General features: G+C 42.2%; 2 protein-coding genes across 9 annotated transcripts in view; one reads left to right on the top strand and one right to left on the bottom strand.

The window, feature by feature from the left end:
* ralgapa1 (Ral GTPase activating protein catalytic subunit alpha 1) overlaps positions 1 to 10,711 on the top strand; it is a 92,669-nt gene extending 81,958 nt beyond the window's left edge. For 5 of the 8 annotated variants that reach the window (XM_089004117.1, XM_089004116.1, XM_089004115.1 and 2 more), the window contains 2 exons: positions 7,497 to 7,605; positions 8,868 to 10,711. In XM_089004117.1, coding sequence (XP_088860243.1) covers positions 7,497 to 7,605; positions 8,868 to 8,955 — 197 coding nt within the window. In that variant the 3' untranslated portion in view covers positions 8,956 to 10,711. Of the gene's footprint in view, positions 1 to 5,489; positions 5,522 to 7,496; positions 7,606 to 8,867 lie in introns of all 8 variants that reach the window. The other 3 variants (XM_089004118.1, XM_089004124.1, XM_089004120.1) reach the window with 2 other exon arrangements.
* A 163-nt stretch (positions 10,712 to 10,874) lies between these two features.
* On the bottom strand, positions 10,875 to 15,748 carry insm2 (insulinoma-associated 2). Its single transcript, XM_089004127.1, has one exon. It carries the CDS (start codon positions 13,417 to 13,419, stop codon positions 11,827 to 11,829), a length of 1,593 nt encoding a protein of 530 aa, XP_088860253.1. The 5' UTR covers positions 13,420 to 15,748; the 3' UTR covers positions 10,875 to 11,826.
* Positions 15,749 to 24,088: the final 8,340 nt, after the last annotated feature.

Below are 24,088 nucleotides of genomic sequence, written 5' to 3'. Positions count from 1 at the left end.
CAAGTAACAAGGAAAAAAAGTATCACTTTCATATGGAATGGGAGTATGACTTTTTTTTCACGATGACATTTTCAAAGTGTGTTCGTCTCGTCTGCCAGTTGTCAGAGTGAACCCAGGTAATAGCAAAAATTTCATTATGTTGTGTTGTGCAACATAGGCGGTTATACATCAACATAAGTTGTGAGAATCTGCAATATATTTCTCAATAAATATAATGGGTAAATCATTTTGACTTGGTCATTTCAAAAGTAGCTCCCATGCCGAAAAGGTGTTTGCACCCCTGGTATGGAGGAAATGCCAAAATACAGAGGAAAATATAGAGTATACAGTGATACCTTGGCTTACGAACTTAATTGGTTCCCAGAAAGTGTGTGTAAAGCGAAGTGTGAATTCCAAACATTAATTTCCCATAGAAAACCATTAAAATTTGAATAATCCGTTCCCAGGTCCCCATAAAACCTATTTCTCTACTAAATAAGCCTTATTACTACACAAAATATACCTTATTTTACGTACAATAAATGTGCGATGGTATTGTAATTAAAGAAATAAACTATACGGTATAATAAAGTTGTTTCATTTACCTTTGTAATGGTCGTTGTTCGTCTGTTCGGCCGTGTGCTTTGTTGTTCTTCTGCCGAAAACTAGTTCGCCCAAAACTAGTCTGCCAGTTTTTGCCGCTCTGTGTGTTTCCCGAAAAATAGTTTGTATGCCAAGATTATATTCTCGCGAATTTGACATTTGTAAAGCAAAAGGTTTGTTAGCTAAAGCGTTCGTAAGATGAGGTATTACTATTTTTAAATGCGGCGCTATGTCGAAAGGGACACGCTGCAACATAATCATCATCATAATCAGTCTATTCCAAAGAATCTTTGGCACATAAATTATCAGGGATGAAAAGGTTTCTTCAGCCGTCATCTGTACTTCTTTGAAGGTGTCGGACGTTTCGCTTCTTATCCAAGAAACTTCGTCAGCAAACTAAATTAATTAATTAATTTTAATATTAAAAATAAACTTTCCTATGCAGAGGCAGATGATTTGCGCATTAAATATCAGCCCTTCTGAGAAGTGCCAAACCACCTCCGTCCAACATAACATTAGAAGAGAGAAAGGCGTTAACTACTCTACAAAAAGATAAAAATATTACTATTTTGCCAGTAGACAAGGGCAGGTATGCAGTGCTTCTCAACACATCGGATTATGAAGACAAAGTAAATGGGTTAATCAGTGATTCTTCCACTTATGAGCAACTAAAAAGGGACCCTTCCAATAGATACAAGAAAGAAATGATAGACTCCAAAAGTTAGAGAAAGGAAAACATATAGACAAACAGATGTAGTTTAGATTATACCCAGGGGAGGCCCCGCCATGCATCTATGGCCTGCCAAAAATACAAAAAGAAGGGTTCCCCCTCAGACCCATTGTTTGTAGCATTGACTCCTCTACATATAATGTAGCCAAATATTTAAAAACTATCTTAGCTCCGTTGGTTGGTAACACAGAATATCACGTAGAGAATACCACAGGGTTTGTAGAGAGGATCAAAACCTCATATTGGAACCTGAGGAAACATTGACATCTTACGATGTGATTTCTCTCTTTACTTCTGTCTCAACCCCAGCAGCAGTCTCAGTGGTGAGGACGAGACTGCTGGCGGACGTTTCTCTGCATGAAAGAACCAAACTTAAACCGGACCACATCTCCCAATTATCGGAAATCTGCCTTAATACCACGTATTTTCAATTTAGGGAGAAGTTTTACAAACAAATTAATGGTTGTGCTACGGGCTCACCAGTTTTACCCATAGTGGCTAATCTGTACATGGAAGAGATGGAGAAACAGGCCCTCACATCCTTCCCGGGGACAAAACCTAGACACTGGTTTAGACATGTGGACGATACTTTTGTCATAATTAAAAAACAAGAAATTCAATCCACAGATCACCTCAACTCGGTAGACAACATTAAATTTACTCGTGAGGACATTAAAGAGAACCAACTAGCCTTTTTGGATTGTAAAGTAATTATAAACGAGGACAGAGCGCTCAAAGCAGAAGTCTTTAGGGAGGCTACGCACACTGACCAATACTTGCTTTTCGACTCTAACCACACTTTACAACACAAACTAGGAGTTATCAGAACCCTCCAGCATCGGGCTAAACTAATACCAACAAGCGTCGAAGGTAGAGAAAAGGAGTCTAAACATATCAGGAGAGCACTCACTAACTGTGGGTACCCTCAACGGTCATTTAACAAATGTCAGAAAGAAAGAATATGGAATGAAACCAAAAATTCTGAAGATACAAAAAGGAGAGGAGTAGCAGTACCTTACATTGCAGGAGTTTCTGAAAAACTACGAGTCATTTGGCAACACCAAATTCCTACTTATTTCAAACCGCTAAACACGTTAAGGCGAAAATTATTGCATCCAAAAGACAAGCTGCCAAATGAAAAACAAAGTAATGTAGTTTATTCAATATATTGTAAGAATGAAAATTGTAAAGAGCAGTACATTGGGGAGACGAAACAAATTCTCATAAAAAGACTTGATCAACATCGCAGGGATAATACTACTGGGCCTCAATCGGCAGTACATATGCACCTAAAAGCTAGCAACCACTCATTTGACGACAATGACGTTAAAATCGCGAAAGAACATAGATGGTTTGAAAGGGGAGTAAAAGAAGCGACTTTCAAAAAACAACTAAATCCTTCATTAAACCGGTTTGGTGGGCTGAGGTTCAATTTGGATCGTTCATACAATAGCCTGCTTAGGCAACATAGGATTAGTAATACTGATGAGGTGATACCGGTCGAAGTGGGGCAATCAGGCCAGTCGTTAGTCAGAACGATAGGAACTATCAGTGGAGCAGCTGCAGGGAGTAGTCCTCTGCTCCCCCCAACCTGAGAGCAGGGACCTATCATAGGTAATGGAATTATTTCACATTGCCTTTATTTACAATTCTGTTACATGTGCTTAATTCAACAATTTCTTTACAACCGGCTTACATTAACCAAGATAAACTCTTCAGGCGTACATAGAGTATTTGGCGATACTGCACTTTTGTTTTTGTGTTGTCATCAGATGTTTGTGTAATTTTGTTGGTCCTGTCATACCTGCTCCTCTCACTAGCTGTTGTGGCTTAATGATCTCATGATCTTAATAACTTTATTTTTGAGGCTGAATAACATGCAGGGTGACTGATGTAGGCTCCACGTCGCCATGGTGTGGAGACGCTTTATTCCATTTCACATTCATAGTACTTGTTTTCACGAGGGCTGCGAGTAAATTGCAGCCTACAACAGCTGACTTTTGGTCGCCACCTGGACTGGTCGCCAGAAAATCTCAAAGCACAGTTTGAAAACAACAAGGAAGTTGTGCTCTTAATGCAGGGGTGTCCAAACGTTTTGCAAAGGAGATTTGGTGTAAGGGGGGGGGACAACTTTGGCGGACATTCTTTCCATATAATATATAACATATATTATATATATGTTGTATATTATATTCCATATAACAGCAATTAATTTAAATAAATCGGATGACATTAAACTCTTTAAAAACGGCCAGTCTCTTTACATATGAGGCAGACACAGTTGTTACATATTTCAGGGAAGAAATTGTATAATTTCCACACATTCTTTAACCATCGGCCCTCACAGTCAACTTTCCTCCTTTTGTTAATTGTCGCCATTTTAGAAAATTAGGTGGCTCATTCAGTTGATTTCTCATATATTAATTTCCTATTACTAATTAGGCCTTTAGATAGCAGCACTTAACACTTGCAGGTAACAGCGCTATTGCCCAATGTATAAATTCTACATGTGGGCCAGACATTATTGATTTTATTACTGAGGCTGCAGGCGAGATAAAAATTAACCATGGGCCGCATTTGACCCCCGGGCCGGACTTTGGACATGCTGACTTAAAGTAAAGGTCTGGAGCCAAGTGCCTACTTTCCATAATGTTGAATCCAAATGTTGCAATTAAAGGATAATCGCATAATGTATACAAATATTATACAGTGATTTCCAATTAATATACTGTAATTTCTGGACTATAAGCTGCTACTTTTGTCACAACCTGCGACTTTATTTAATGATGCAGGCTGTCAAAAGACTTTTCCAACGGCCGCCAGGGAACACAGAAGAGGTAACAACAGCAAGACACTTTCATGTGTCACAGTGAAAACAACCGGCCAAAGAAGGATGCTCTTCACTTGTGTTTTCAGTTGGATTGCAAAAAAAAAAAGCTGCGTGACTGAATCTGTGACAGACTTAACCAAACACAAATACATTTTATGAAGGCCTTATTCCCAATTAAACGAATAATTTTGACTTTATTCTCAGAATTTTGACTTTAAAGTGAAAATTATGACTTTATTCTAAAAATTCTGAGTTTAAAGTGAGAATTCCGACTTTTTTCTCAGAATTCTAAGATTAAAGTCAGAATTCTGATTATGTGACACAAGTCAGAATTTTCACTTCAAAGTCAAATTTCTGAGAATAAAGTCAGAATTTTCACTTTAAAGTCAGAATTCTGAGAGTAAAGTCAGAATTCTCACTTTAAAATCAGAATTCTGAGAATGAAGTTGTAATTCTCACTTTAAAGTCACAATTCTAAGAATAAAGTCAGAATTTTCACTATAAAGTCAGAATTCTAAGAATAAAATCAGAATTCTCATTTTAAAGTCACAATTCTAAGAATAAAGTCACTTTAAAGTCAGAATTCTGATAATAAAGCCACTGTAAAGTCAGTATTCTGAGAATAAAGTCAGAATCCTCACTTTAAAGTCAGAATACTGAGAATAAAGCCACTGTAAAGTCAGTATTCTGAGAATAAAGTCAGAATGTTCACTTTAAATTCAAAATTCTGAGAATAAAGTCAAAATTCTCACTTTAAAATCAAAATTCTGAGAATAAAGTCAGAATCTTGCCAACCGTATTTTTTTTTTTCTTCACTGGCCCTAATCCTCTTCCGTATTAACAAAAGCAGCCATCTTTTGACGACATCTTTTGATGTGGCATTGTACAGTGCAGTGAAATCTCACCGAATATCGGTGAAATGTTTCCAGTGGAGCTCAAATGCTTCCGATGAAAGATGGGAAATGGCCCAGTGTTGCAAGTCACCGAATGGCCTTGCGTGCCACCAGCCGGCCCGAAGGAGACATCATGCCGTGTGTTGTTCAGCCTCAAAACACTTGGAAGTTTCAAAGTACACGGTGACATTTTGGTCAAACATGAACAGATAAACTTTAATCATCTCCGGGTGGATTTGTGTTTTCATTGATAATTCAATTTTGCAGGCATCCTGTGCTCTGAAATAAGTCCCCTTTTAACGCCCTTCCGTCACAACGCAATGATCAAACATTCTTCTCGTTCTGCCCCCTCCCTTTGGTTCATTTCTGTTTGTCTTTATTTTCGTTTGTTTTTGTTTGGTTGTTCTTTTTTTGTTTTCTTTCTCTGTTTCTGCCCCTCTCCCCCATTCTTTAGATCGTATTGTGTCACTTGCCTATAGCTAAAAGGTAAGCCTGGTTACTTTCATAGTAGTGTGATTAGCTCTTCCCTTTCACAGTTCAGCCTCACGTGTTTTTTCTATTTCATTTCTTTTTTGTTTTTTTTTTTCATCCTTTTTACCCACCCATGCCATCACTCTTGCTTTTTCTGTCTATCCTACACTGACAGGTCTGCATGTGTCTCTGGGAGATTTCTGAAGGAACTGTCATTTTCAAAGCATCTTTTGAGTGCAGTTTTGACAAAATTTGTGTATCAAGTTATAGGACAACCGACACCATTTGTTGTTTCCTAACTGACATCAGAAAAACGTTTTATAGCGTCTAAAATACCCAAAACACGCAGGCTAAGACTTTTAGTCAAGTGAAAAACACCAATAAAAATGACTTAGTGTCCCAAAACTACTTCAAAATGACCTCACAAAGTTTGTTTCAGAAGGTCCCGCCCCCTTGTTCGTGACGTCACGCCAAGACGTCTTTCCTTGCTCGAGAATCAAAACAATGGCTTCAGATTCGGAGAAGATGCTTTCTTGTTACTTATCTAGTTATGAATATGATTCAAATAAATCTGAAGAGGAAAGAATACATGTTTGCAATCGATAAAAGAAGTCCTTCCATGTCATATTGAAGTGTCTGGAATGCAATGTAGCGTCCCAGAAAATGCACAAGCTCCATTGGGAATGGGCTTATTTGTCTGCTGGGAATTTGTGTCAGCCAGTATCAAAGTAGTCTTGTGCAACACACAATTCACCATCGCTTTATTTATGTGTTTTCCTTCTTTCTTTCCATCAACACGAAGTTTTGAGACCAAACAAAGTACCCAAAATGCATTGTGTGTCGCTTTCTCGGTCAGTGACGATACCTACCGTGACGTCACGGTAGCTATCGTCACCAACTCAAAAACAAGACTTCTCGAATATTCAGCGCGAGTCTTAAAACGTAAAATATGCGGTGGAATCTTTGTAAAATACGCTCAGTAGAAGTCATTTGAAGTGATTTTAGAAATTATGGACACAACTTGACCGGAGGCGTCGGTTGTCCTTTAAATGTATCATAAATTCCAGCATAGTACGAGAGTGTGAAATGACCCTACATTTGATGATTCCTGGTTGGACTGGTTACTTATTTTCTACTTTCTTTTTTTTTTAAGTTTGTGTATTTATTTTAATCAAACTATTAAACTACACTTAAATGTGGACATGACATATCCTTCCTTCTATTGAACTATGACCTATGAGAAAGTTTTTTCCTTCAACCTGACCACTACCACTAACACTAACTTGACGTGATCTCACTGACCTTGGGATATTCTAACCTCATGTCTGTTCCTCTCTGACTGCTTTTCTTGCACCATACACACACACACAGACACACACACACAAATTTAGAAATATGTTTCATTATCTAATCTAGCCACATGTAATTATAATAGATGACAGGGCTGGCAGATTTACATGTGTAAGTGTAAATAATGTGCAGTGGATGTCAGCATAAGCAGATTCAAAGTAGTTTCATAGGTAAATCATTTGTTTATCAGCCTGGGACTGTCTTTCTGTTTTATGTCCATTTTTGTTTTATTCTTTTTTTTTTTGCCTTGCCTTACTTTTTGTTCATGGTTTCATGTTTTGATGCGTCTCGTGCTTTTCCATCTCTATCTTTTTCCTTTTCCTTCCTGTTCATTAATGTCCTTCCCTTCCATCTTTCCTGTTCTCCTCACTTCTTCCCCCTCCTCTCCTTTCTCTATTCCTCTCATTTTCCTTCACTCCCCCGATCCATTCCTCTTCTGATATGTGGGGTTTGTTTTACTTGCTTTTGTTGCTTTTGTTCTTTCCGCATTTATTTTGTTTCCCTTTCATTCCCTTTTCCTGCCTTTTTGTTCTCTTTTTTTCCTTTCATCCTTTCCATCTTTGTCTTGTGATATTCTTCCTTCTCCTGCATGGCCACATTCATCCATCCATCCATCCATCCATCCATCCATCCACCTCAGAGAAGCATATTGTGTTGTGTCTAATGGGACCCAAACCGCTGGATAGTTTTCGGCTTAGGCTGAAAGGCAAAGGTTTGAAGCAGAAGGTCCTTCACGCCAGCTGTGAATGGTATGACAGAACTACATACTGTAAATAATACAAGGATACAAACTGCAATCGTACTATTGTATGTGATACTGAAGCCACCAAACCAGACCCCACTCCCCCTCACTTAAAAGGCTCGATAGAACTCCTTCAGTTTGACGGCATCCCTTACTGCTGTATCCACCAGTGAGTTCAGGCTTTGCTGCCACAACAGGCACCAACCACATTAACGGATGTGGAAGGGAACCGCAGTACCCAGGGAAAGCCCACACAGGCATGGGAAGAACATGCAAACTCCACACAAGAAGGCCGGAGCTGATATAGAACCCACAACCTTTGCACTGTGAAGTTTGCATGCTAACCACTTAACTAGCGGACCGCACCGATTAAAACATTGTGATGCTTTTTCATGATGAAAGACTTCACTACTGCTATAATTGATTCAATAATAATAAGACATTACGTTTTAAGCGCCTTTCAAAGCTCTCAAATACACTTTAGTCACAGACAAGCATAGGTACAATAATAAATAAAATATAATAACAAATACAATAATTGAAGCACAAGTTTCAGAGATGATGAAGAATATATACCCGTGAGGATTGTTATATTTTCGAGGTGTTTGATTTTACTGTTCGTGGTGATATTTGAATTGATATAATCCAATGACAGCAACGCTATTTTTTGCCTTTATATAGTAGTAATCTAGCACAAAGAAAAGTGATGTGATTATTTTGAATAATTATATACACCAAAGCAAAAGAAAAGTTACTACTACGAATAATAATAACTAATAATCTAAAAGACGTGTTCTGTTAGGAAAATATGGACTTCAAAACTCCCTCTAATCATACATTTTACACAGTATATTTATTTCAATATGAATGGTTCCAATAAACAAATTAGCAACAGGCAGACTATCTCACGCACACACACACACACACAAATTTGTGTTGTCCAACCTTTTCACCTTTGCATGTCAGATGTTGCTCTTGACCAGTTGTGGCTCATTGTATGTCTGTGTGTTTAGAAATAACGTTTGTTTTAATGGAATTAGAATGAGCCCTGCAAAACGTGTATTAGTTGTGTGTGCGTGTGTGTGTGCGTTTGTGTGTGTTCGTGTGTGTGTGCGCGTGAGTTTGGGTGTGTGGCACAGAGCGTAACTTTCTCCCAACCACATCCCCCTTCATCACCCATCACCTCTCCTCGCCTCCCACCCCCCCATGCCATATCCCCCTGACACCTCCTCATCCACCTGCCACCTCCTTCTCTGCCTTTCCCTACAGGCTCCTGCCTCGAGATTCTTCGGTCAGAAAGTCCGGCTCTTGGGGAGGCCGGGAGCGACTCGGCCTCCCCCATGTCTCCTCGAACTAGCAAGACGCGCATGTCCATGAAGCTTCGACGCTCATCTGGATCAGCCAATAAGACTTGATGTGACTCATGTATAATCACATCCACTTTGGCTCTGGACCTGCACAGTATTTAAAATGGGCTTTAAATGAAACAAAATACAACAAAAAGATGCAAAAGCTACTAGTGTCCAAATTTGGATGTCACATTCATATTCAATACTTGTTATGGGCTGTTTGTGCTACTGTATTTTCTGGAATATTGTAGACTGTACATTTATTTTAGAATTTGTGTGTGAGTGCTTGTGCGTGCACTTGCAGACCCACATGGTGCGATAGTGTTACTCAAAATCCTGTATTCTTCAACAGATCTTCAGTGTTTCATGATATGGACAAAAAATACTGTATCATATTATTTTCGTGGCAAGTTGCATGAAGCTATATGTTGCGTGGCTATTTTTGTTTTCATTTCAACGTTGGATTTATGAAATTTACAAGAGGTTTCCAAGTCAGCCTCAGAAGATGTAAATAGCAACTAAAAATGGGTTGGGTAAAAATAGTCAACTCTTGAGCTCCCCCAAAATACAAAATACATTTGATATATTTACAGGTCAAGTTAGTTAAACAAATGAGTTGAATATTTTTGCTGTAAAATGTGGACAAGCACTGTTTAACTTTTATTCAGGAGAGTTGTCGATTATTTTATGTTCCATTATTCTGGCAAGGCTTGAGTTGCATCGGTCATTCAACGCAACAGAACAACTGCTTTGTCTTTCTTTGAACCTCTGATTATAAATGTATATATTGGATACATTCATATGATAGAGTGATATGCTGTTACGTGACAATAGCTGCAAAAACCAAACGTGGATTCGATATGACCAAGATTTTACGCGGCAAACACTTGCTCTTTTATAAAAAGTCAGTCTGAAATGACAAAGAAGTCAAAAGTACCACACTACATTTATTAAATATAATCAAAGTATTGTCTGGAATCAAGAGCTTAAACACCGTTGTAGTGGATCACTGGCTAATCTTGCCATAAACAAAAAGAGAAGCAGAAGTGCCTTAAAATAAATTGAAAACATCAGAAGTATGAATCCCACTCTTTATGTGATCTCAATTAAATGTTCTTCACCATGAAGAGCATTTGCTGGTCTGGATTTTTTTTCTCCCCGATGCCGTTAAAGAACTGTTTCACTGCAACGGGCTCTATCTGCTGTTATGGTGATGTTTGCCTTTTTCCCCTTCTTCCATAGGTTTTAAATTCTGAAGAAAGTATGTAAATTGATGCATGTCCAAATATGCCACGCTTAAAAAAAAGTCAATATGTTGTTAGAACTTCCTCTTTGAATGCAATTCTTTCTTTTTTCTGCCAGTTTTGTACAAAGGATCATCCATGACGGCACATTTTGGGTCATTCGAAACGTATTTGGACGACATCAACAGCATTGCACTGATTCTGTTACAGAAAGTTTGGTTTCAATGATTGACTGTGTGTGTGTTGTCCTACCTTGGAAACACCATGTCCAGTTTATTGTTGAATGGCTCATTTTCCCATGCACCAAGTTGAGATGGATGCTGCTTTCTTTTCCCATAGTATGGCCATTACAGACACTGCCCATAGGCACTCATACAGGCATGATGCCAGTAAAGTGCATGTCTTGATCAGATAAAGAGCTCTTCACAAAATCTTACAGTCAATGCTTATGTAACATTGACAGTTAATGCAAATGCAGAAGCAGCATGGATGTGTCGGAAATAAACCGTATAATCCCTGATTTGTGTAGTATTGGTTTAAAAGAACACATGATCCTCATTTGGCGTGAATATTTATTGGCACTTATGTCACATTAAATATATTTTAACGTACACACTGTGATAAATCACATACATGTTGGGCAAAAAAAAACCATTTCAACAGTTATTTCAACAATAGTTTATAACCATTAGATATTTTACTCGATGACTTCCTTTTTATCCATTCCTGTATGAAAAATATTGTATGCCACAGTCAATTGGCACATTTCATATAAAAGGTATGTCACTGTGTCACCCCCATCCTTGGGTTTTAGTGTTAAAAAATATTAAGGGCCGTCATTATTGTGTGGTTCATACAAGTCAGGTAAAACCTGACTGGCCGCTGTTTGCCGGAGCGAGCAAATCAGAAATGGAAGATAAAACAAGTTTGTCACCAACTTTTCCTCAAAATCCATTTTTTAATTCACGCTGAACACATTTGAATTTGTATGAATTTACACATTTCAAAATCATTTTTTTATCCTGCAAAATTCTCTCCAAGACGGTTCTGTGTTTCAGCACCGCGGATAGTTCATTCTTTAGCTCGTGCGTTTATGCTGTTCAGAAACATGGTTGAGAAGAACAAAACGGGACTCGCACTAACATCAAATAAGCAGGACTCGGAAAACCCGACCGTATTCATTAATTTCTTTTTTTATATTCAGGGTTTTTGGACTATGTTTATTATTGTACTTTTCAGTTATGGTGGCGTTTTTTTCACTGTCAAATTGGGAATTGTTGTCAAATATTTGGGTTACCTTATTTAACTGTGTGACTGTGGCAAACTGCAAACAACAGCTGTATAACACCTACTTTAGTTTTAGATGAGTTTGTTTTCCTTCAAATCGCTTTATATTTCCGGTAAAGAAGCATTTTTCATACAAATGTTGAACTTTCTGTAGTTATGAGTTGAATTGTGCGTTACAAGTTAGCGATGGACTATGATATGGCGTGTTGTGACTCACTTTCAATTTCTGGTTTCGTCTTCCCAACTAGCGAAATATAGTCACTAATATTTATATTCTAGCCATGTCACTCACGGGACTGACCAAGGCTCGACATCTTCCCTCGTCGGTGTGCTTCGTGTCGCGTACGCTCACGGGTGAGTGGAAGAAGAAAGTCGGGCGTCTCCGTGCCTGACGGCCATGTGCATGATGACGTGCTTGTTGTCTCCGGGATGGCACTTGCTTAAGTGCCTCGTGAGACCCGGGGAGCTGATGAAAGTGGCGGGGCAGTGTTTGCACGCGAACAGTTGCTGCTCGCACCCGCCGTATCCCTCCGCCCCGAAGCCATGGCCTCCTGAGCCCCCCAGGAGCTCGTCCCTCACGGCGTGCCACACGCGGTGCCTGTCGCGGATATCAGACGACGGGAAGCGCGCGCCGCACAGGTGACAAGCGAATACGACAGGGCGGCTTGACGTCGCCGGCGAAGGCCCAGCCCCCAAGTCGTGCGTCGCCATGTGCTTCTTCAAGTAAGCTTGTCGCCGGAACTTCTTGCCGCAGTAACGACAGTCGTACACCTCGGTGTCATCTTCAGCCTGGACAAACGCGAGAGGTTCGTACGAGTTGCCGTTGTACATAAGTAGCCCCGGCGGGGGGCTGTCCTGCCGGAAGAGGGGCGAGGAGGAGTCGGGGACCGCGGAACTGTCCCGCGCCGCCAGGTGCTGATTGACACACAGCAACTCGTTCTCCTTCCCGTCCACGTCGAGTTTGTTCGCCGACAATGGTGGACCTCTGGCCGGGTTGACGACAGCTGGACGCGGCTTGTGCCAGCGGCGGTGGGAGGCGAGGTTGGCGGGACAGCTGAAGACTTTGTCGCACTCTGGGCAGCGGTACTCCACGCGCACGATACGGGAGCACTTGTGCTGGGCGAGGGAAAGGGGGTCGGTGTACTCCTCCTTACAAAGCTGACAGATGAACTCCCCCAAAGGCTGACTTCCGGACGACTTGAGATGTCGCCTCGCTGCTTCGGGGCTCTCCTTCTTAATGCGCAAACCTAAAACAGGAGAGGTGGTAACCTCGTCCTCGAATGTAAGCTTCCGGTTCGCTTTGGTTCTGTTGGCTCTGTTCGACTCCGGAAACGAGCGTTTTCTCCCAGCTGTCAGATGTTGGTTGTTCATTAATGGCGGGAACAAGCGTGCCATGTCGGTGTCGTATTTCGGAGCGTGATCATAAAGTGAAAAGTGCGTGTTGGAGGCTGCTACTCGCGTCGGTGTTGAACTAACCAAAAATGGCAACTCGGTTTCCGTGGCTGAGGACGAGAACGTCTCCGGAAATATCGACGCCTTTTCTACCTCGCCGTGCGTCTCCAAATGTCTGGAGCTCCTGGCTTCTGTTAATGGAGGCGGAGGTGGGAAGAAGCACGAAAAGTCTCCCACGGGAGTCACGGGGTCCGTTTCGGAGTCCGGCAACTGCGCGCGTCGGTCTGCTTCCGCCTCCAGAGCGGATTCCACGTGCAGGTTCCACACCTCAGTAACCCCCGCGGAGTCCTCGCGGGGCGCAGGCGGAAGGGCGACGTCGGGGCTCGGAACCCCCCACACGTGGTCTTGCTTCACTGGCGGTTCCTCGCTCACTTCAGCCTCTGCGCGGTGATTCTTGTCATCGCCACACGTGACAAGTTTGCTGCTTCTTCGCACTCGATACGACGCCGAACACCGCCGGGTCCTCTTCACCAAGAATCCTCGAGGCATGCTGGATATGTTACTGATGGTGGTGGTGATTGTGATGATGCTCGTGGCACCACCAAGCTCGAAAGAGGCTAGACTGTTGTCTGAAGCAGCTTTCAAGTAGGGCTCAGTGGGTGGTATTGTGTGCGTGTGTGTGCGTGCGTGTGTGTGTGTGTTTGTGTGTGTGTGTGCGTGTGCGTGTGCGTGTGCGCGCGCGTGCGTATGTCCGTGAGTGTGTGTGCGTGTTTGTGTCTGCGTGTGCGTGCGTGTTTGTGTGTGATGCGGGGAGGGGGGCGATTTGGAGCAAGGTGAGTGTTTTGGATCCCCCTTTGTGCACTCCTCAACCTCACCTATTACACCAGGACTGTGTAATCATGCAAGGCTTCGTTATAGCGTCTTTGCACATTTTGAATTTGGTGGCCCAATTTCCTGTTACTTTAAAAACCGATGAACGCCGGAAAGAATCTTAATTTTGTGTCAATGAATCTTTTTCATTAATGTCGAGGAAAATTACACAAACACTTCGGCACTGAGCAAAATATTCTTTTAGTATTACATATGTAACGGAGTTGTGCACTAAGATTATTAAATTATGACAGAAGTGACTCAACGGCGCACATTTGTATGAAGTCCCGCCCATCGTAGTCAGAACTACTCTGACAAGTCTATGGTGAGTCACATTTCTCACATGGTCTGGATTAACTCGCATTTTCATGACAATATCTTAATTTGTGTCCCCTTTTGTACTGTCTAGTGTTGTCTAATTAGTCCCCTGATTCCTTTCGAGTCCAGATTACTTTTTTTGTCATTACAGTAAAGTCTTGTTATAGCGATATCGGTTATATTGATAATACTGCTTATTACGATACTATTTTCATTTCCCGTGCACATTTCTAGTCTTTTTATGTATAATTAGTTCCGTTTAGTACGATTCATGGTTATTACGATAATCCGGTTACTATGGTGCTCTTTTTCATCTCCCTCCGGCCATTTTGCTATGTTTATATCGATACAAAAGGTGAATCAATATTTGCTTAGGGGTTTCTATATAGTACCACCATTATCGAAATCTGTATCGGTCGCGCCGTTGGTTGACTTGGTCACATGACTTGGTCACGTGACTGGTCACGTGGTAGAAAATGGCGTCTGCTACACTGTGCAAGGCACGTGACCAGCTCCCGTGCCTTGCGCAGTGTAGCAGACAGTTTTTTCTCCCAGCTTCCGTGTTTTGAACTGTCATACGCGAGCACAATAAAAAAGGCGTAGCAGAGATTATATACAGTACTGTTGATCAACACCAATTTAAACCATGGGGAAACGTAAGAATTGTGATCTCGGAACGAAGTACAAGGCAATAGTGGCTGTCGAGGATCCAACAAGGAGCAAATCCTCCATCGCGAATGAGTTCGACGTGCCGCCGAATACTTCATCAACGTAAGTAATGTAAACGTTGCAGTTTTCATTTTCCACACATGTATTTAATTGTGATGTATTCAGATCTTTATCGCTTGCAACAATCACTGTTTTTCATATGCTTGTACATGTCGGCGTTCGTGGTTTCGTGTGTATTGAACAACGTGAGGATTTTGCATTGGTTGCATTTTTGAAAGGAAATAGTCATTAAAAAAGTGTAAAGACGTTTTTATTTTATGCATAAGTTTATTTTTCACTTCACTACTGTACAAAAAGCATGCTAGATACGCAATCCATGAACCCAATGATAAAATTACATGCCATATCAAAGATCCCCCATTTACGTATTGCCCCCCCCCCCCTTTTAATGCAGTTCGGCGCAGGACGGATATATCGATAGTACGGTTATATCAACATTTTTTCTGACTCCCGAGAATATCAATATAACGAGACTACTGTTTTAATTCAAGTTTTATCGAGTTGAACTTTGAAGCGCTTGTGCTTCATAGTGCTTTTCTGTTGCGCAGTTAATCACAAGATGAAACCCATGCGACTTCACCCATCCCTTCTGCCATACTGTGTTGCAGGTAATGATTTTTTCATTTCGTTTTTATTGTATAATATTTTGTTTCTTGTGTCGTGTTTCATTTGGCCGTGAGTGTTAGTGGCGTGTCAAACTGTGCCGCCATTATCCAGTGCACCGCGTGATTGCGCCTACAGTCTCACATGTGATGTGTTCAGAGGCATCATGTAAATAGCAGTGCACTTGTGTTGTATTCACATTTTCTGTAAATAACCACTATACGATTACACATTGTTCATTCTGGTTTGTTATCTACAATGTTTTGCATATTGAGAACTACTTGGACAAGACTTATGTTAATCACAAGATGAAACCCATGCGACTTCACCCATCCCTTCTGCCATACTGTGTTGCAGCAATAAAAGAAATAAAAAGACACATCCACGCGTCTGGTATTATTAAGACAGTAGAAACGTGGAGCTCAACCCGTCACACATACACTGAATAACTTGAAGAGAAATGCATTGTAAGAGAAAACATTCCCATTGGAGATGCTAGCTGGTAATTGGCAGCCAATTGCAAACAGACATTTACACTCACAATCACACACAGAGAGAATTCAAAGTGTTGAATTAACTTGTCTCGAATAGTTTTGGAATGTGCGAGCAAACCGGAGTATCCAGAGAAAACTCACACAGGCAAGGGGTAACATGCACTTTCAAACTTTGCACCTTTGGATGTGCACACATTCGACCACTTTTCCGCCTGTTGTGGTGGCTGTGTGCATGTGTATGTGCGTTTCTTGCCTTTATTAATATACGCACACAAATATATATATATATATTCAGGTAACATCCGAGTTACGACCGGCGCAAGTTGCGACCACCCGTAATTATGACCATGACCGCCAGACCCTTTTTTTTAATTATTATTATTTTTTTATTCTACGCCTGGCACCGCAACGCGCGAACAGCCCCCTTATGCGTACTACAATTTTGGCCAGCCAGCGTGTCACACACTTGCACAGCAATGTGTGACTACATTCAATACAGTAGTAATAAAGTGCAGATACCGACTCGGCAACATCGCCTGTGTAGTACTGTACCCTGCTTTTTTACTTTGGCATCCGAGCGTGTGTCGGCCAACCTCTTCTGGCCGTTAGCAGGGAGAGTAGGGTAAGTATCACATTTATAAATGAACTGTACTGTAAACCGTTTTGTATACATTACAGGTACAGTTATACCATAATAAAAATCGATAATATGAAATATAAAATGATAAAAATGACACTAAAAGATAAGTATAAAATTTATAAATGAACTGTACAGTAAAGAGTTTTGTATACATTACATGTACAGTTATACAGTAATAATAAAAATCAATAATCCAAAATATAAAATGATAAAAATGACACTAAAAGTTATAAAATCTATAAATCAAATGTAAACAGTTTGGTATATAATAGTATTCAATAGAAAACATTGCTTAAAAACAACAGATTGACATCATATACTATCCTGTCGTGTAAACGTCACATCGGCCATTTTGAATGGATTTCGACTTACGACCATTTTGTCGGAACGGAACCCGGTCGTAACTCGAATGTTTTATATAAAAACTAAAAAAAATCCTCGTCTCACCCACCATGGGTGGTGTCTGTCCCCATTTCAGCTCGGGTCCTCTACCAGAGGCCAGGAAGCTTGAGGGTTCTGCGCAGTATCCGTGCTGTTCCCAGCACTGCGCTTTTCTGGACCGAGATATCCGATGTTTTTCCCGGGATCTGTTGCAACCACTCGTCGAGTTTGGGGGTCACTGCCCCAAGTGCTCCGACCACCACAGGCACGACTGTCACCTTTACCTTCCAGGCTCTCTCCAGCTCCTCTCTGAGCCCTTGGTATTTCTCGATTTTCTCATGTTCCTTCTTTCTGATGTTCCCATCACTCGGAACCGCTACATCCACGACAACGGCTTTCCTTTCCCCTTTATCTATGACCACGATATCTGGTTGGTTGGCCATTACCATCTTGTCAGTCTGTATCTGGAAGTCCCACAGGATTTTTGCTCGGTCATTCTCCACCACCTTGGGAGGTGTTTCCCATTTTGACCTTGGGGTTTCCAGTCCATACTCCGCACAGATGTTTCGGTAGACTATGCCAGCCACCTGGTTATGGCGCTCCATGTAGGCTTTCCCTGCCAGCATCTTACACCCTGCAGTTACGTGTTGGATTGTCTCAGGTGCCTCTTTGCACAACCTACACCTTGGGTCTTGTCTGGTGTGGTATATCCCTGCCTCTATGGCTCTGGTGTTCAGGGCCTTGGGCAGCCAGGATGAGTGCCTCTGTGCTGTCCTTTAGGCCAGCCCTCTCTAGCCACTGATAGGACTTCTTGAGATCAGCCACTTCTGCTATGGTTCGGTGGTACATCCCGTGTAGGGGCTTTTCCTCCCATGATTGTCCTTCTTCCAGCACCTCATCCTCTGTTCCCCATTGACCGAGACATTCTCTGAGTACATCATCCGTTGGAGCCTTCTCTTTGATGTATTTATGGAGCTTGGATGTTTCATCCTGGACAGTGGCTCTCACACTCACTAGTCCCCGGCCTCCTTCCTTACGGCTTGTGTACAGTCTCAGGGTGCTGGACTTGGGATGGAACCCTCCGTGCATGGTGAGGAGTTTTCGGGTCTTAACATCCGTGGTCTGAATCTCTTCCTTTGGCCACCTTATTATTCCTGCAGGGTATCTGATTACTGGCAGGGCATAGCTGTTTATTGCCCGGGTCTTGTTCTTGCCATTGAGCTGGCTTCTGAGGACTTGCCTCACCCGCTGGAGGTATTTGGTTGTAGCCGCTTTCCTTGTTGCTAATTCGAGGTTGCCATTGGCCTGTGGTATACCGAGGTACTTGTAGCTGTTTTCAATGTCTGCTATTGTTCCTTCAGGGAGTGAGACCCCTTCAGTGTGAACTACCTTGCCCCTCTTAGTCACCATCCGACTACATTTCTCCAGCCCGAATGACATTCCGATATCAATGTGATGTGGCAGCCTGGGGCCCTTCACCTCGGAATTTGTGTTGTACCTCATCAATCTCAAGTTGTGATAGCAATTGCCGTTTGTGGATATTGGAACACTGAGCTACTAGTTGTTTCGTGGTCAACCGTGACTGTGAGTTTCGAAGTAACCATTCAGCCCCCATTCTCCGCATGTAACCCCTCTGACTAGGGTTGCTTGAGTAGTAGCATTCCAACAGAGCCATGTTATCGCATCTCGTCCATCTCCGCTTTGTTCCAGTAGCCCATTTTTCATCAGGGTGCTCTGGTTCCCCAGCACCTGACGCAGACCTTGTTTGGCCGGGCGACGTCTGAGCCGGCATGTCATTCCATTTATTGTCTCTCATCATTGTATGAGGTAGGCATTAGCGTGAAGGGTCTTGCCCAAGGACCCACACTGGATGATGTCATTGTGCTCATTTTCTCTGCCACAAGTGGGATTCGAACCCTCATCTCCCATATGCCAAACCGATGCATTATCAACTGAGCTATCCAGCCGCTATATATATATATATATATATATATATATACTTTCATCACTTTGCTGCTGTGAAATGTAAATTTCTCCACTGTGAGACTAATAAAGGCATATCCAATCCAATCCAATATATATAGTCGAGTGGTTAGCACAACGGCTTCACAGTGCAGAGGTCGCCGGTTCGCGTCCCGGTCCGGCCTCCCTGTGTGGAGTTTGCATGTTCTCCCCGGACCCGCGTGGGTTTTCTCCGGGTCCTCCGGTTTCCTTCCACACTCCAAAAACATGCATGGCAGGCACTCCAAATTGTCCCTAGGTGTGAGTTTGAGAGTGACTGTTGTATGTCTTTGTGTGCCCTGCGATTGGCTGGCAACCAATTCAGGGTGTCCCCCGCCTCGTGCCCGAAGACAGCTGAGATAGGCTCCAGCAACCCCCGCGACCCTATATATATATATATATATATATATATTAGGTCTTACAATCATTAATAATAGTCATTAGTCATTGTATTGATTTTGTTCATCTGCGTGTATTCTTTGTTTGCCAAATTGCTCACGAAACTATTCATCCATCCATTTTACGTACCGCTTAATCCTCATTAGGGTCGCGGCGGGTGTTGGGGCCGATCTCAGGTGTCTTCCGGCACTAGGCGGGGGACACAATGAATTGGTTGCCAGCCAATCGCAGGGCACACAAAGACGTACAACAGTCACTCTCACACTCACACCTAGGGACAATTTGGAATCAATCAGCCTGCCATGCATGTTTTTGGAGTGTGGGAGGACACCGGAGAAAACCCACGCGGGCCCGAGAAGAACATGCAAACTCCACACAGGGACTGCACTGTAAAGCCGGTGTGCTAACTACTCGACTACCGGCCCTCACAAAACTAACATACATGAGTAGCTGTCTCTCGGGACGCTGCTCTGCTTGCGTGATCCCTATCGTTGAATTTTTAAAACAGCACCCATGGGACTTCCAGATCATATCTATGTAAGACCACTAATGAAGGTTTCGGTCTCATTTAAATGTCTTTATTGGCGGTGGGAAAAGCTTGGGAACGGATTTCCCTCTGTGTGTGTTGGAAACACCCCCTGCATGCGTGTGTGCTAATGTCTCCCTATCGGGAGCACAAGAGTCCCATGCGTATGTGTGTGTTTAGGCAATGATCGCACCCAGTCTCCCCCTAGCAGGAACTGCTCTGGCTGATAAGCAATCAGAAGTACATTCAATCATGCAGCCAGACCCCCAAACCCGCTACACAGACACTGACACACTGACACACACACACACACACACACAAACACGCACACACACACACACACACACACACACACACACACGCACACACACACACACGCACACGCACACACACACATATGCACACGCACGCACACACACACACACACACACACACGCACACACACACACACACACACACACACACACACACACACACACACACACACACACACACACACACACACACACACACACACACACACACACACACACACAGTGACACAACTCTGTCGTTGGGCCAGAGGATTGGTAGAGGCAAATTCCCTCTCTTGGAAATTAATCAAGAGGGTGAGTGTGAGAACAAGCTGCGACTGACGGATCTGTTGGGCTGATGATGGGGTGAATATGTGGGGAATATGAATGAGTGTGCAGACAAAGGTGGGGAAATTAGTCATACAAGTTCTCTAGGCATCAAAATTCACCATTTCATCAACTATTTCCAAAATTGAGTGTCACGTTCCGAACGAGGCAGATAGCAGCTGACCGGTAACGAAATTGAATGTTTGGATCCCCAAGCAGATGACAGAGACAGAGGTCCATGCAGGATGATTATTACGAGACAACACAAAGCACTGGTCCTTAAAGGTGGACCAGGGGAATAATCAAAAATAAAGAACACTAAGAAAACCAAGAGTAGGGGACCAAGGGGAACCCCCACCCGCATACGAAGCCAATTGCGAAAAGCAAATCACACACGGTGGTGCAGAAAAGGCGCAATCCCGAAAGAATACAAAATGGATGGGGGGGGGGGGGTGCTCGTACCGGGTTAACCACGAGCACCGAAGAGAGAGAAAATCCGAGGTACTGGTGGGTGACGAGGCGCAAATACAAGGTGACAGCGTCCCGTATAAATATGTGGTGTCCTAATGAGGGAATTGACAGCAGGTGGTTGAAGCGGGGAGCCCCCCCCCCAGCTGTCAATCCACAAGTGACATCGAGTAGTCATTGAGTAAGTAGATTTGTGTAAATCCTCTGATGCCACCCTCTCAAGGGTAATGAAGGTAATCTCCAATTTTGTTTGTTCTCCATGAAAGCAGACTTATCTTTTGTGCTTCATCAAAATAAGACATTCGCAAATATCTGCTTTTACTTTGGGGAAAACACTGGGCGGACAAGTAAAAAGGATGAAAAAATGTAACAATGTTTTCACTGAATGAAAAGTGAAAAGGGGTTTCGGTTGTGGGATTACCAAATGCAGAAACGAGAGAGAACAAACAAATTGAGAAAATGCAATGTTTACAACGGGAGGGAGTCATTGGAGGACAACTGTTGTCCATGGTTGTGCACTTACGCACTGTCCACCATCTGATTTCATATTGCGGGTATGATTGCAATACAGTGGGGCCTTGTCTTACAAACTTAATTGCTTCCCAGACAGTGAGTGTCTAAGGTGAAAAGTGTGTTTCCCAAAAATTAATTTCCCATAGGAAACCATTAAAATGAGAATAATCCGTTCCCAGGTCTCCATAAAATATAATTTTCAACTAAATAACTACAAACAACATACCTTATTCTATGTATAATAAATGTGCTATTGTATTGTAATGAATTAAATACACTGCACTGCATAATAAAGTCACTTTATTTACATTTGTGATGGTTGTTGATGGCTCTTAATTGACACCTGTTGCTTTCTGACTTGTAAGGTCTTATGAAACTGAGGCATCACATTATCATTCATCATGTTGATGATTCTAATAGCGACAGTCTTTTCTGGATGGAACTGTTCAATAAAAGCCTGCACATCATTCCACTAAGACAACATTGCCTTGATGCTCTCATGTGATGCTGCAGCCATCTCCTCCTCCTCGCCCTCAGATGACAACTCATGAATGGCTTGCTTCTGCTTGTCCTCTTGAAGGAAAATCACATCCTCTGTGTTGAGGACCTCATTATGGTCAGCAACAAGCTCCTCCATGTCATCTGCATTCACTTCGAGTCCCGTGTTCTGTCCAATGGAAACAATGTCGCCCAAAACAACGGAGTCATGAGGATCAAATCCTTCAAAGTCCCTCTCAAGGATGCATGTGGGCCACAAATTTATCATAATTCATCAATTCATCATTCATAACATCATGCCAAGCCTTTTCTATCAGCTGAACACAATGATACACATTGAAATGGTACTTCCAATAATCCCTAAGTGATATTTCGGTGTCATTAGTCACGTGAAAGCATCGAGTAAATAAAGCCTATGTGTAAAGCTTTGTTGCGAAGTATGGTAGCAATGGTGGACTTAGCATATACACTAAGCCGCTAAACCTAGTTCGTGTTTCTCAATGATCTCCCTCTTCTCCTCGACTGTAATTTTGTTGTGTGTCTTCTTTGGCTGAACACGAGCCTGTGGTGGGGTCTTTTTCGGTCCCATAACAGCAAAAGTATCGTTGAAGACGATCGACGTGTGCATTCAGATAAAGTGGGTGTGGAGAGGTAGGCCGGCTGGGGCGCTGTTCGGTCGTGTGCTTTGGTGTTCTTCCACCAAAGATTACTCCGCCAGCCGTGGTGGGGCTGCGCTCCATGTGTATCCCGAAAAGTAGTGTTTATGCCAAGGTTTAATTTTCATAAATGTAACGTTCGTAAACCAAAAATTTCGTAAGGCAAGGTGTTCGTAAACCGAGGCCCCACTGTATAGTGGAGACCTGCTATTCTTGGGGGATAGAGTGCACCCCGCGAAGAGTAAAAATCTCAATATACTGTAATTAGATGAAAGATTTCTGCAATCCGAGGTGAGGCTGACCCACTTTCACTCTCACCTATTTTTTGGAAAAGGAAATTCAGCTGTTTTATCGATGAACTCCTAGGAACTTGTGCATTCAAAAATCTATAGAAATGATATTTGTTCATGATTTGAACTGCATTCTAGGCTCACTAGGGTCTCCACAGTTGATGGAGCCTATCCCATCTGTCTTCTGTCAGGAGGTAGGGGACACCCTGAAAAAATTATTAAATTTGTCATCTCTCTCTATCTTAGTGGACTAAAAGTGAAGTTCCTCATGTTTCCGTTCCGAGTCGGATTTGAAGCTGAGGGTTGTCCTCATGTCGTTGAAGTCAGTTGTCATACATGTTATGTTTCAGAAATCATAAATTGGAAGATTTTCGTACTCGGAACTCTGTGGTGCATGTTAAAATAATGTGAGTGTGACAAAAGTGTAAATTAGAAGGAAATAAAACACAAAAATGCTTTCATTGTTTATTTCTAGATTCAATTAGTATAAACATTTATTTTTGTTTACATTTTCTTTTGTTTCAGCTTACAAATCAACTGTCTGTATTGTGTCAATAGTTGCTTTGCAAAGTGAGTATAGTGAGTATTGTGGTAAAAATCGGGAGTCACCTGACCAAATCATGAGACGTAACATGTATGAGTTGTGGATGTGGGATTTTGAGAGGAACGATGTGTGTACTGTGTCACACAATATGCCATTTAATTGGTTTATTGATCTCTTTCTTAATACGGCCTAATTTTTGAAATCCTCAACGAGTTGTTGTAAATAGGACCTTAAAGAATGGCTATTTTAACCCAGGAGATGATCGCTTTCCTCAAACCAAAGCAGAAATAAAGACAAATAACCGGTGCTGTTACCCTTGTCAATCAAATTGCCGTATTTTCCGGTGTATGAGGCGCACTGAAGTAAAAGGAATGGTGTATTTTCAAACATTTTCCATATATAAGCCACACCGGACTATAAGGCGCACCTTCAATGAATGAAAAAAGTTGTACAAATATAATATGGAAATATCTAAAAGTTTTCAAAATATAAGGCGCTACAGTAGAGGCTGGGGTTACGCACTACTTCTTCTGCAGGGGGAAATGGAGTCCGCTGCTGACAGTAGTTGCGAGACCTGTTGTGGCACAATATGACTTTGCATTAAGGCGCACCTGCGTACAGTATTTTTTTTTAAAGTTGACTAATACATTTAATTCCAGCCATGACGA

Source organism: Hippocampus bargibanti, linkage group LG09 (genome assembly GCF_051943395.1).
Source record: "Hippocampus bargibanti isolate YZ-2025 linkage group LG09, ASM5194339v1, whole genome shotgun sequence".
Lineage (NCBI taxonomy): Eukaryota > Metazoa > Chordata > Actinopteri > Syngnathiformes > Syngnathidae > Hippocampus > Hippocampus bargibanti.
Note: the sequence above shows the minus strand (reverse complement) of the source record. Positions and strands in the feature narration are given on the sequence as shown.